The sequence below is a fragment of the Nerophis lumbriciformis genome, linkage group LG18 (assembly GCF_033978685.3).
Source record: "Nerophis lumbriciformis linkage group LG18, RoL_Nlum_v2.1, whole genome shotgun sequence".
Lineage (NCBI taxonomy): Eukaryota > Metazoa > Chordata > Actinopteri > Syngnathiformes > Syngnathidae > Nerophis > Nerophis lumbriciformis.
The window spans coordinates 18,304,658-18,317,233 of NC_084565.2; the positions used below are offsets into that span (position 1 = coordinate 18,304,658).

The 12,576-nt window shown below is 43.7% G+C and overlaps 1 protein-coding gene across 1 annotated transcript in view; it reads right to left on the bottom strand.

Moving 5' to 3' along the window:
• Positions 1 to 12,111, bottom strand: part of calr (calreticulin) — a 33,518-nt gene extending 21,407 nt beyond the window's left edge. The window contains exons 1-2 of the mRNA XM_061977778.2: positions 11,851 to 12,111; positions 1,975 to 2,076 (exon numbers count right to left, since the gene is read on the bottom strand). Of these exons, the coding sequence (XP_061833762.2) occupies positions 1,975 to 2,076; positions 11,851 to 11,944 (196 nt within the window). The 5' untranslated portion in view covers positions 11,945 to 12,111. The remainder of the gene's footprint in view (positions 1 to 1,974; positions 2,077 to 11,850) is intronic.
• Positions 12,112 to 12,576: the final 465 nt, after the last annotated feature.

A 12,576-nucleotide genomic window follows, 5' to 3' on the forward strand; every position in this document is an offset into this window, starting at 1 on the left:
ATTAAATGAAATAAACATTTGAATGCATCAGTCTGTGTGCATTGAATAAATATAATGTACAAGTTACACCTTTTGAATGCAATTACTGAAATAAATCAAGTTTTTCAAAATATTCTAATTTACTGGCTTTTACCTGTATACTCAGGAGTAGGGATGTCCGATAATGGCTTTTTGCCGATATCCAATATTGTCCAACTCTATAATTACCGATACGGATATCAACCAATACCGATATCAACCGATATATACAGTCGTGGAATTAACACATTATTATGCCTAATTTGGACAACCAGGTATGGTGAAGATAAGGTACTTTTAAAAAAAATTCATAAAATAAAATGAGATAAATAAATTAAAAACATTTTCTTGAATAAAAAAGAAAGTAAAACAATATAAAAACAGTTACATAGAAACTAGTAATTAATGAAAATTAGTAAAATTAACTTTTAAATGTTAGTACTATTAGTGGACCAGCAGCACGCACAATCATGTGTGCTTACGGACTGTATCCCTTGCAGACTGTATTGATATATATATTGATATATAATGTAGGAACCAGAATATTAATAACAGAAAGAAACAACCCTTTTGTGTGAATGTGTGTGAATGGGGGAGGGAGGTTTTTTGGGTTGGTGCACTAATTGTAAGTGTATCTTGTGTTTTTTATGTTAATAATAAATTTAAAAAATGATACCGATAATAAAAAACCGATACCGATAATTTCCGATATTACATTTTAACGCATTTATCGGACATCTCTACTCAGGAGCGAATTATGTGTGAAATTATTAACACATTACCGTAAAACATCAAATAATATTGTTTAGCTCATTCACGTAAGAGACTAGACGTATAAGATTTCATCGGATTTAGCGATTAGGAGTGACAGATTGTTTGGTAAACGTATAGCATGTTAAATGATAAATGGGTTATACTTGTATAGCGCTTTTCTACCTTCAAGGTACTCAAAGCGCTTTGACAGTATTTCCACATTCACCCATTCACACACACATTCACACACTGATGGCGGGAGTTGCCATGCAAGGCGCTAACCAGCAGCCATCAGGAGCAAGGGGTGAAGTGTCTTGCCCAAGGACACAACGGACGTGACTAGGATGGTAGAAGGGGGGGATTGAACCCCAGTAACCAGCAACCCTCCGATTGCTGGTCCCTTTCTATATGTTAGTTATTTGAATGACTCTTACCATAATATGGTACGTTAACATACCAGGCACGTTCTCAGTTGGTTATTTTTGCGTCATATAACGTACACTTATTCAGCCTGTTGTTCACTATTCTTTATTTATTTTAAATTGCCTTTCAAATGCCTATTCTTGGTGTTGGGTTTTATCAAATAAATTTCCCCCAAAAATGTGACTTATATGTTTTTTTCCTGCTTTTTGCAGGTTTCTGATTCGACAAAATGTGCATGACAGCAGGTGAATGTGTTTGTGTGTAGACAGACAGTTTTGACACTACACTTGTGGATGGAGATTGTTTCAACCCCAAATATGTGTTTTTGAAACTCTTTGTGTTCGTGTGGACATGGCCTTAGATTACCATAAACTAGTATATCATGCAAAAGCGCAGATTTCAACCATTGAAATACTTTGTATAGTTCAAGACTTAGTCATTTGAAAACATCACTGTACATCATAATGGCAGCTACAGTTTCCATCTCAATGATATAAAAAAATTATTTGGGGATGCCCGGCGGGCCAGATTGAAAAGCTTAACCCTGAATTGGCCCAGGTCTGCTCTCGGGCCATCAATTTTTGACCTCGGTATTTGTCAAATCCTAGTTACAGCCCTGGTGTTACCATGTACAAGTTAGGACTGTGAATAATCTGCTTCTTCCTACTCTTTTCAGACACGTTGAATTGTGCCCATCTCTTATAAATGTAACTTGTAAAGGAATGTTTAAAACAAACTGTACCATGATTGTTTTTGGCCCTATTCAATCACTCCATTCACCTTTGTCCTTCTCCGCATCGCCGTAGAACTTCCCCGCAGTCAGGACAAATTGGCCATAATCCGTCTTGTGCTTGGATTCCACCCAGCGACTCTTCCAGGCATCTGAAAAATTTCAAAAATTATAATGCATGATTAGTAGTATGGCGTTGCTATGTTGTCCACCTGCTTGGACTTGGTGTATGACAGAGATGTCAAACGTAAGGCCCGAGGGCCGGATCAGGCCCGCCAACAGGTTTTATCCGGCCCGCGGGATGAGTTTGCCAAGAATACAAATTCACCTGAAATGTTTTAATGAAAGAAACAGCTGTTCTAAATGTGACCACGTGGTGTTGCAATAGCAATTCTTTGTATCTTTGTAGACGATGCTACATATGTACTAGGGCTGGGCGATATATCGATATACTTGATATATCGATACACTCGATATATCGCGGGTTTGTCTCTGTGCGATATAGAAAATGACTATATCAGGATATTCGAGTATACGTTGTCTCGCAGTTGCTTTTAGCTGCGGGCATTACACTACAGGCTCTTCTCACTCTGTGTTGTCACTGCTTCTCACAGAGACTTAATCAAGCGCACCTTCTTACATAAGTCACATACGCATACGCCCTCGCGGAGCAGAGAGGTAGCAGCATGGGTAACATTAGCTGTGGTGGTGTGCTGGTAATACGAGAGAAAGAAGGTGCGAATCTGGTAACAAATAAAGGAAGAATTAATTCCCAAGAAAAACAGCACGGTCCATCGTCTGGTGGTGGGAATATGTCGAACAGACAACCATAATTTGTCAAGTGTGGGGCAAAAGCGTTGCTACAAAAAGTAGCATTACTGCTAATTTGTAGCATCATTTGAAAAGTCACGTGCTAGAGAATGAAGAGTGCTTACTCCGCATGTCAACCTCTCCGTTCGGTGCCACACCCACAAAATGCAGAGGCAACCATTTCCACATCAACACCGTATGAAAAAAATAGTCCACAACATAAGGAGATAACGTCCGCAGGAACCTACCACATAGCGAAGGACGTACTCAATTTGATTTCCTATTATGCAGCTCATTTTTATTTGACAGTTATTGAAATATCTTGTGTGACATCATGCACAAAAGTGCACTTTATTTGTTTTAAACTATTGTAGTGGCGTTCTGTACAAAAAGTGCACTTTAATTTAGTGTTGTTTTGATATGTCATCTTAGTGACATGCACAAAAGTGCACTAATAGCTTGTTTTAAAATGTCTCTGACAATCTTGTACCTTCTGTTTTGAAATGACATGAATGTTTGTGCCACTGCTTAATAACTGTTTAATAAATACAGTTTTGTTCAATTTACTTAGTTGTGATTTCCCTCCCTGCATGAAAGTTTAAAATGAGCATATATTAATGCAGTATGAACAAGAATGTTTTAATGTAGACACATAGAATCATCATACTGGTGTGATTATATGCATCGAGTGTTCATTCAAGGCTAAGGCAAAATATCGAGATATATATCGCGTATCGTAGGGATGATGTTTGATAAGAATTTATGGGGTCCGAGCCTATTATCGAATTCTCTTATCGAACCGATTCCTTATCGATTCTCTTATCGAGTCCAGATAAAAAAACACACAGTTTGGTTTAACAAATCACTTACATTCTCTACTGCTCGCTACTTTAGTATTACCATATCTGAGTTATTGTGCAGAAATATGGGGAAATAACTACAAATGTGCGCTACATTCGTTAACCGTGTTACAAAAAAGATCAATTAGACTGATACATAATGTTGGATATAGAGAACATACAAACACTTTATTTATTGAGTCGAAAATATTAAAGTTTGATAATTTGGTAAAATTGCAAACAGCTAACATGATGTGGAATTAAATGATGGAATGGATTAAGTAAAGATGTTAAACATTGTACAGATATGATCCAGTTTAAGAGGTTATTCAAATGAATAGTGCTTACAAAGTACAAAGAAGAAGAATTATGAGAAATACTTTCAACCTCGAAGACCTTTATGAAGAAAACAAACAAGGAACCCAGATTTCCCTTGCCCGGACGCGGGTCACCGGGGCCCCCCTCTGGAGCCAGGCCCGGAGGTGGGGCACGATGGCGAGCGCCTGGTGGCCGGGCCTGTCCCCATGGGGCCCGGCCGGGCACAGCCCGAAGAGGCAACGTGGGTCCCCCCTCCAATGGACTCACCACCCATAGCAGGGGTCATAGAGGTCGGGTGCGATGTGAGCTGGGCGGAAGCCGAGGGCAGGGCACTTGGCGGTCCGATCCTCGGCTACAGAAGCTAGCTCTTGGGACGTGGAACGTCACCTCGCTGGGGGGGAAGGAGCCTGAGCTAGTGCGCGAGGTGGAGAAGTTCCGGCTAGATATAGTCGGACTCACTTCGACGCACAGCAAGGGCTCTGGAACCAGTTCTCTCGAGAGGGGCTGGACTCTCTTCCACTCTGGCGTTGCCGGCAGTGAGAGGCGACGGGCTGGGGTGGCAATTCTTGTTTCCCCCCGGCTCAGAGCCTGTACGTTGGAGTTCAACCCGGTGGACGAGAGGGTAGCTTCCCTCCGCCTTCGGGTGGGGGAACGGGTCCTGACTGTGGTTTGCGCTTACGCGCCAAACCGCAGCTCAGAGTACCCACCCTTTTTGGATTCACTCGAGGGAGTACTTGAGAGTGCTCCCCCGGGGGATTCCCTCGTTCTACTGGGGGACTTCAATGCTCATGTTGGCAGCGACAGTGAAACCTGGAGAGGCGTGATTGGGAAGAATGGCTGCCCGGATCTGAACCCGAGCGGTGTTTTGTTATTGGACTTTTGTGCCCGTCACAGATTGTCCATAACGAACACCATTTTTCAAACATAAGGGTGTCCATATGTGCACTTGGCACCAGGACACCCTAGGCCGCAGTTCCATGATCGACTTTGTAGTTGTGTCATCGGATTTGCGGCCTCATGTTTTGGACACTCGGGTGAAGAGAGGGGCGGAGCTTTCTACCGATCACCACCTGGTGGTGAGTTGGCTGCGATGGTGGGGGAAGATGCCGGACAGATCTGGCAGGCCCAAACGCATAGTGAGGGTTTGCTGGGAACGTCTGGCAGAGTTTCCTGTCAGAGAGAGTTTCAATTCCCACCTCCGGAAGAACTTTGAACATGTCACGAGGGAGGTGCTGGACATTGAGTCCGAATGGACCATGTTCCGCGCCTCTATTGTCGAGGCGGCTGATAGGAGCTGTGGCCGCAAGGTAGTTGGTGCTTGTCGTGGCGGTAATCCTAGAACCCGTTGGTGGACACCGGCGGTGAGGGATGCCGTCAAGCTGAAGAAGGAGTCCTATCGGGTTCTTTTGGCTCATAGGACTCCTGAGGCAGCGGACAAGTACCGACAGGCCAAGCGGTGTGCTGCTTCAGCGGTCGCAGAGGCAAAAACTCGGACATGGGAGGAGTTCGGTGAGGCCATGGAAAACGACTTCCGGACGGCTTCGAAGCAATTCTGGTCCACCAACCGCCGCCTCAGGAAGGGGAAGCAGTGCACTATCAACACCGTGTATGGTGAGGATGGTGTTCTGCTGACCTCGACTGCGGATGTTGTGGATCGGTGGAGGGAATACTTCGAAGACCTCCTCAATCCCACCAACACGTCTTCCTATGAGGAAGCAGTGCCTGGGGAGTCTGTGGTGGGCTCTCCTATTTCTGGGGCTGAGGTTGCTGAGGTAGTTAAAAAACTCCTCGGTGGCAAGGCCCCGGGGGTAGATGAGATCCGCCCGGAGTTCCTTAAGGCTCTGGATGCTGTGGGGCTGTCTTGGTTGACAAGACTCTGCAGCATCGCGTGGACATCGGGGGCGGTACCTCTGGATTGGCAGACCGGGGTGGTGGTTCCTCTCTTTAAGAAGGGGAACCGGAGGGTGTGTTCTAACTATCGTGGGATCACACTCCTCAGCCTTCCCGGTAAGGTCTATTCAGGTGTACTGGAGAGGAGGCTATGCCGGATAGTCGAACCTCGGATTCAGGAGGAACAGTGTGGTTTTCGTCCTGGTCGTGGAACTGTGGACCAGCTCTATACTCTCGGCAGGGTCCTTGAGGGTGCATGGGAGTTTGCCCAACCAGTCTACATGTGTTTTGTGGACTTGGAGAAGGCATTCGACCGTGTCCCTCGGGAAGTCCTGTGGGGAGTGCTCAGAGAGTACGGGGTATCGGACTGTCTGATTGTGGCAGTCCGCTCCCTGTATGATCAGTGCCAGAGCTTGGTCCGCATTGCCGGTAGTAAGTCGGACACGTTTCCAGTGAGGGTTGGACTCCGCCAAGGCTGCCCTTTGTCACCGATTCTGTTCATAACTTTTATGGACAGAATTTCTAGGCGCAGTCAAGGCGTTGAGGGGATCTGGTTTGGTGGCTGCAGGATTAGGTCTCTGCTTTTTGCAGATGATGTGGTCCTGATGGCTTCATCTGGCCAGGATCTTCAGCTCTCACTGGATCGGTTCGCAGCTGAGTGTGAAGCGACTGGGATGAGAATCAGCACCTCCAAGTCCGAGTCCATGGTTCTCGCCCGGAAAAGGGTGGAGTGCCATCTCCGGGTTGGGGAGGAGATCTTGCCCCAAGTAGAGGAGTTCAAGTACCTCGGAGTCTTGTTCACGAGTGGGGGAAGAGTGGATCGTGAGATCGACAGGCGGATCGGTGCGGCGTCTTCAGTAATGCGGACGCTGTATCGATCCGTTGTGGTGAAGAAGGAGCTGAGCCGGAAGGCAAAGCTCTCAATTTACCGGTCGATCTACGTTCCCATCCTCACCTATGGTCATGAGCTTTGGGTTATGACCGAAAGGACAAGATCACGGGTACAAGCGGCCGAAATGAGTTTCCTCCGCCGGGTGGCGGGGCTCTCCCTTAGAGATAGGGTGAGAAGCTCTGCCATTCGGGAGGAGCTCAAAGTAAAGCCGCTGCTCCTCCACATCGAGAGGAGCCAGATGAGGTGGTTCGGGCATCTGGTCAGGATGCCACCCGAACGCCTCCCTAGGGAGGTGTTTAGGGCACGTCCCACCGGTAGGAGGCCGCGGGGAAGACCCAGGACACGTTGGGAAGACTATGTCTCTCGGCTGGCCTGGGAACGCCTCGGGGTCCCACAGGAAGAGCTGGACGAAGTGGCTGGGGAGAGGGAAGTCTGGGCTTCCCTGCTTAAGCTGCTGCCCCCGCGACCCGACCTCGGATAAGCGGAAGAAGATGGATGGATGGATGGATGGACTTTCAACCTTATTGAAAATAAGATATTCTTCATCTCAGTATATTAATAATGACTGAATTAATTAATTGCATATTACAAAACAGTTGTATATACTAAATCACAGATATTTTATAATAAAAAGGTCAGTAAATGATGTATATATTTGTCGGATCATGTTTTGTTTAGTTATGTTGTTAGTTTTGGACTTCCTTAGTTGTTTTGTGCACTTCGGGGGTTTGTTTTAGTCACCATGGTTACTTATGATTTTCACCTGCCTTGTACGCGCACCTGTTGCTCATCAGAGACTCTATTTAAGCCTGCCTTTTCCGGTCACTCGTCGTGGCTTCATTGTTTGCATTTGCAACAGTAACGTTGGCATTCTGGTTTTTGAGCGCATGATTCCTGTGCTAAAGTTACCTTAGCTTCTAGTATTCCTGTGCTAAGTAAGTTTTTGCTTTAGTTTCTCGTGCGAACGGCATGCTTTCCTTTTGTTTCGTTCCTGTCTGTTGTAATGTGTATGATTTATGAGAAATAAATCATCTCCTACCTGCACGCTTTCGTCCGGAGCCGTCAGTTTTGCGTCCCGGGAGAACGAACCGCAACACGCTGCACCCCACCGTGACAAATGACTGAGCTACGTGACGTCATTTCTTGTGATGTCCTACAGGGCATTTCTTGTCGGGACGGGATTCGTTCCCAGGGATTCGAATAAAGAACCAACTCTTTTTCTTTACTATAGTGGTCTCGATAACGGGTACCGGTTCTCAAAAAGTGATTTGAGTCCGAGGACTCTGTTCTTTTCTTATCGAACAACCGGGAAAACCGGGTTCGAGCATCATCCCTAGCGTATCGTGACATGGCCTAAAAATATCGAGATATTAAAAAAAGGCCAATCGCCCAGCCCTAATATGTACAAAATAAACTACATGATGTCAGTGCATCAGTCGAGCAAAATGATCAAACTACATAAATAACATCCTGTAATTTGATATTTCTTGGGCAGTGCATCAGTCGAGCAAAATGATCGAACTACATAAATAACATCCTGTAATTAGATTTTTTGGGGGGCAGCACGGTGGACCAGGGGTTAGTGCAGGGGTGTCAAACTCAAATACGGAGTGGGCCAAAATTTAAAACTGTAACAAAGTCGCGGGCCAAGGTTGAACAAATTAACCTTTTAATAGTTAATTAACTTAAACAAGTTTTGCATTGAATATTGAACAAGCAAGGCTTATATGACTTTATAGTGACATGCAAAATCGAGTTTCAAATAATAATAATTCAATAATATCAAATAAAATTTAAATAAAAATCGAATGCCTCTTTTCTATTTGCAGCCTTCTGAGGTAAATATCAAAATAAACTTTTTCCACAAGCTAATAATACATTTGAAAATAAAATAACAATAATGAATGAATCAAACATTCAAGCCTTGAAGTAGCAAGAGAAAGTATTAGTTCTGTTGTGTTTATGTTGTGTTACGGTGCGGATGTTCTCCCGAAATGTGTTTGCCATTCTTGTTTGGTGTGGTTTCACAGTGTGGCACATATTTGTAACAGTGTTAAAGTTGTTTATGTGGCCACCCTCAGTGTGACCTGTATGGCTGTTGATCAAGTATGCCTTGCATTCACTTATGTGTGTGTAGAAGCCGCATATATCATGTGACAGGGGCCGGCACGCTGTTTGTATAGAGGAAAAGCAGACGTGACGACAGGTTGTAGAGGACGCTTTAAGGCACGCTCCCAATATTGTTGTCCGGGTGGAAATCGGGAGAAATTTGGGAGAATGGTTGCCCCGGGAGACTTTCGAGAGGGGCACTGAAAATCGGGAGGGTTGGCAAGTATGAGTATTAGCGGTGAATGCGGTGTTATAGCGGCACCACCGCTGTATAATACCGGCGTGCCAGCTCTAATGTTAATTTGATATTGCCTCTAGGGCCAAATGAAATTACACGGCGGGCCAAATTTGGCCCGCGGACCAGAGTTTGACACCCATGGGTTAGTGCATGTGCCTCACAATACGAAGGTCCTGAGTAGTCCTGAGTTCAATCCCGGGCTCGGGATCTTTCTGTGTGGAGTTTGCATGTTCTCCCCGTGACCGTGTGGGTTCCCTCCGGGTACTCCGGCTTCCTCCCACCGCCAAAAACATGCAACTGGGAATGGGTTGATTGGCAACACTAAAATGGCCCTAGTGTGTGTATGTGAGTGTAAATGTTGTCCATAATTGCCAACCTTGAGACCTCCGATTTCGGGAGGTGGGGGGTGGGGGGCGTGGTCGGGGGCGTGGTTGGGGGCGTGGCTAAGAGGGGAGGAGTATATTTACAGCTAGAATTCACCAAGTCAATAGTGATGGGATCGGTAGTGATGGGATCGGAAGTTCTTTTGACTGTACTGAATCACTAGAATCAATTCCTTAAATTGATTCGTTCAAAAAATTCGGTCACCGACTAAATGTCTTGGTTGTTAAATATGTTTTATTGCACTGAAATGAAAATAAGAAATAAATAAAAGTGGGAAATAAAAAAAATTGTAATAGCCTACTAAAATGCTTGCAATCAACAGTTAAATAAATAGGCCTCGTTTGTTTAGTGCAAAAACAGATATCAAATTAAGAAACCCTTAACAAATGCCAACATAAAAACTACATGTTCTGTAGCAAAGAAAATGTAAACTTAAATATGTAAACAAAAAGAAAATAAATACCTTCAAAATAAAACAAATAAATTAAGAGCCAGAAATGTCAACATAAAAACTAAATGTTCTGTAGCCTACGTTTAAAAATATAACAAAGAAAATATTAACTTAAATGTGCAAACAAAAAGAAAATAAATAGGCTACCTTAAATAAAACAAAACAAATGGTGCTCAGCCTTGCCCTGCCTGCACTGAGTTTCTCTCTGTCTCCTCTACTCTCATAACTTTATGTGTTGAGATAATGGGGACGGGGCGCGTGTGTGTGTTTGTTTTCATGTGGTTTGAGTCAACATTAGCTGTTAGCTTGGAGAATGAATGGAGAACGGATGCCAATGGCATGAAACATATCCCCGCGACGGGAGGAGAATCACTCGTGGCATTGGGGCAAGCAGAGCAGAGAGCGAAAGCATTGTCGTTCACTGAGTGATTCATGTCGTTAATCCGCGGTGAACGAATCGTTCGCTCAGTCCCTCCCCCCACCCCCGCGATGAGTAGCTGGCTGCGTCGTTCGCCAACGTCGAGGGTTCAGTGAGTCACAGAATGCGCCAGTTCCACTCATACCGGCATGGTCGCGGCGGAGCTGAGAAAGGAACGAATCAGTTCATGAAGTGATTCGGTTCAGTACGTTCACTCAAAAGGTTTGTTCGTTCGAACGACACATTACAAGTCAAGTATTTCATATATATATATATATATATATACACACAGTATATATATATATATATATATATATATATACATACATATATATATTTATATATAATATATATATATATATATATATATATACACATAGATATATATATTTATATATACATATAATAAAATATATATATATATATATATATATATATATATATATATATATATATAGCTAGAAGGAATGCAATAGAGTGATCTATGTTTGTCTGTTGCCATCTCCTGGTGAATGTTGGCTATAGCGTACTGGGGTTACTTTTTGGTTGGCCAACGATTTACGTGGTGTTGCGCACCTGACGTCAAGTGTGTGTCTGTTCTGAAGTCTACAGTAAAGAGATGTACTTCATCACCTCACCTGGTTATTGCCTCCAACTCAATATATTACAACAACCTGGAGGGTCCGCATGGAGCTGGAGGGGGCGTGGCCTCCAGGTCCGCCTGAATTTCGGGAGAAAATTTGTCCCGGGAGGTTTTCGGGAGAGGCGCTGAATTTCGGGAGTCTCCCGGAAAATCCGGGAGGGTTGGCAAGTATGATGTTGTCTGTCTATCTGTGTTGGCCCTGCGATGAGGTGGCGACTTGTCCAGGGTGTACCCCGCCTTCCGCCCGAATGCAGCTGAGATAGGCTCCACCTCCCCCGTGACCCCAAAAGGGACAAGCGGTAGAAAATGGATGGATGGATGGATAATTTTTTTATCTTGATTGAAAACTTAATAACAATGCGTTGACTGATAAACATTATCAGATTATTTGTTCAGAAAATATATATAATAAATTATTTTTTTTAAACTTTTTCAGAATGTGCTTGTACTATTTTTAAACAAAGAAAACAGGCTGAAGTTGTTTTTGTTTTTGAGTTATCATGCCGTGATTTTACCAGTCCGGCCCACTTGGGAGTAGATTTTTCTCCATGTGGCCCCCGATCTAAAAATGAGTTTGACGCCCCCGACGTATGAGGAGGATGTGGGCAGTTCCAGTCAATGACCAAGGGGGAATGTACAGAAGGGGGAGGGGGTGACACGGGGACTTGACCATAAATGGGGGAGGGACGGTTGTCAAATTAAATGGGGGCGGACGTACAGAAAAATATAGGCAGTGTAGAATTTAAGACAAAATGGACTAGCTAAAATGCTAAAATGTGTAGTAATATGCTAGCTAGTTTCATAAATGCCCAAGCACTGACACAATCACTTCAAAACACGAGATCCATTCATAGTGATATGAAACACAATAACATGATTAACTTAATTAATAATGAATATTATATATAGTATAATCAATGGAAAAAGACCTCACCCCCGTCTTCAAATTGCTCTCGGATATACACATTAGACTCAGCCAGGACAGCAGCGGCCGAAACGATCAAAAAGAGTAGAGACAAGGCGGTCATGGCGACAAAGCACACCTTGTCAAAGGGTTGTTACAAAACCTAACAAAATAAAGTACAATTAAGTCTCCTTAATGGCTCTGCGCCTTGTAAAAGTGCTGAGTCTCCTTTGGAGCCGTTACACTGAAATCATGCAACCTCTCTCGCCTCTCGCCTCGGCACAGATGTCCCAATTTGATTGGTTGTCAGCGCTAGAACTCGGCCAGGAAGTGAAACGGTTTTAAGCCAATGGGGTGAAAGAGTTGAGTTGACGAATTGCGGCTGTGGCCAATCAGTGCAGACCACGCGTTTGCTTGATGCGAACACCCAAAACCAAAGTGATGCATTAAAGATGTCAAAGTACGTTCATATTAGTTTAAAGTATCTACTGTTCGTAATAATTTGTCACAAGGAAATGCTGTATTAAATACCTAAAAGTGTCATACAGTAGCTAAACGTCTCATAGTGAGTGTCGTTGTTAAGGTAACCATCTCTCTATAGGACGCAATTACTTAGATTTTGGTTCAATGATTTACAAAATCTATGAAAATTGTTCAAATTAGAAAACACCCTAATTATGTTTGAGATAAGCCCATTTTATACATTCATATATATTTTTTTAAATTGATTTTTTATTATCCCATTGTAAATGATAA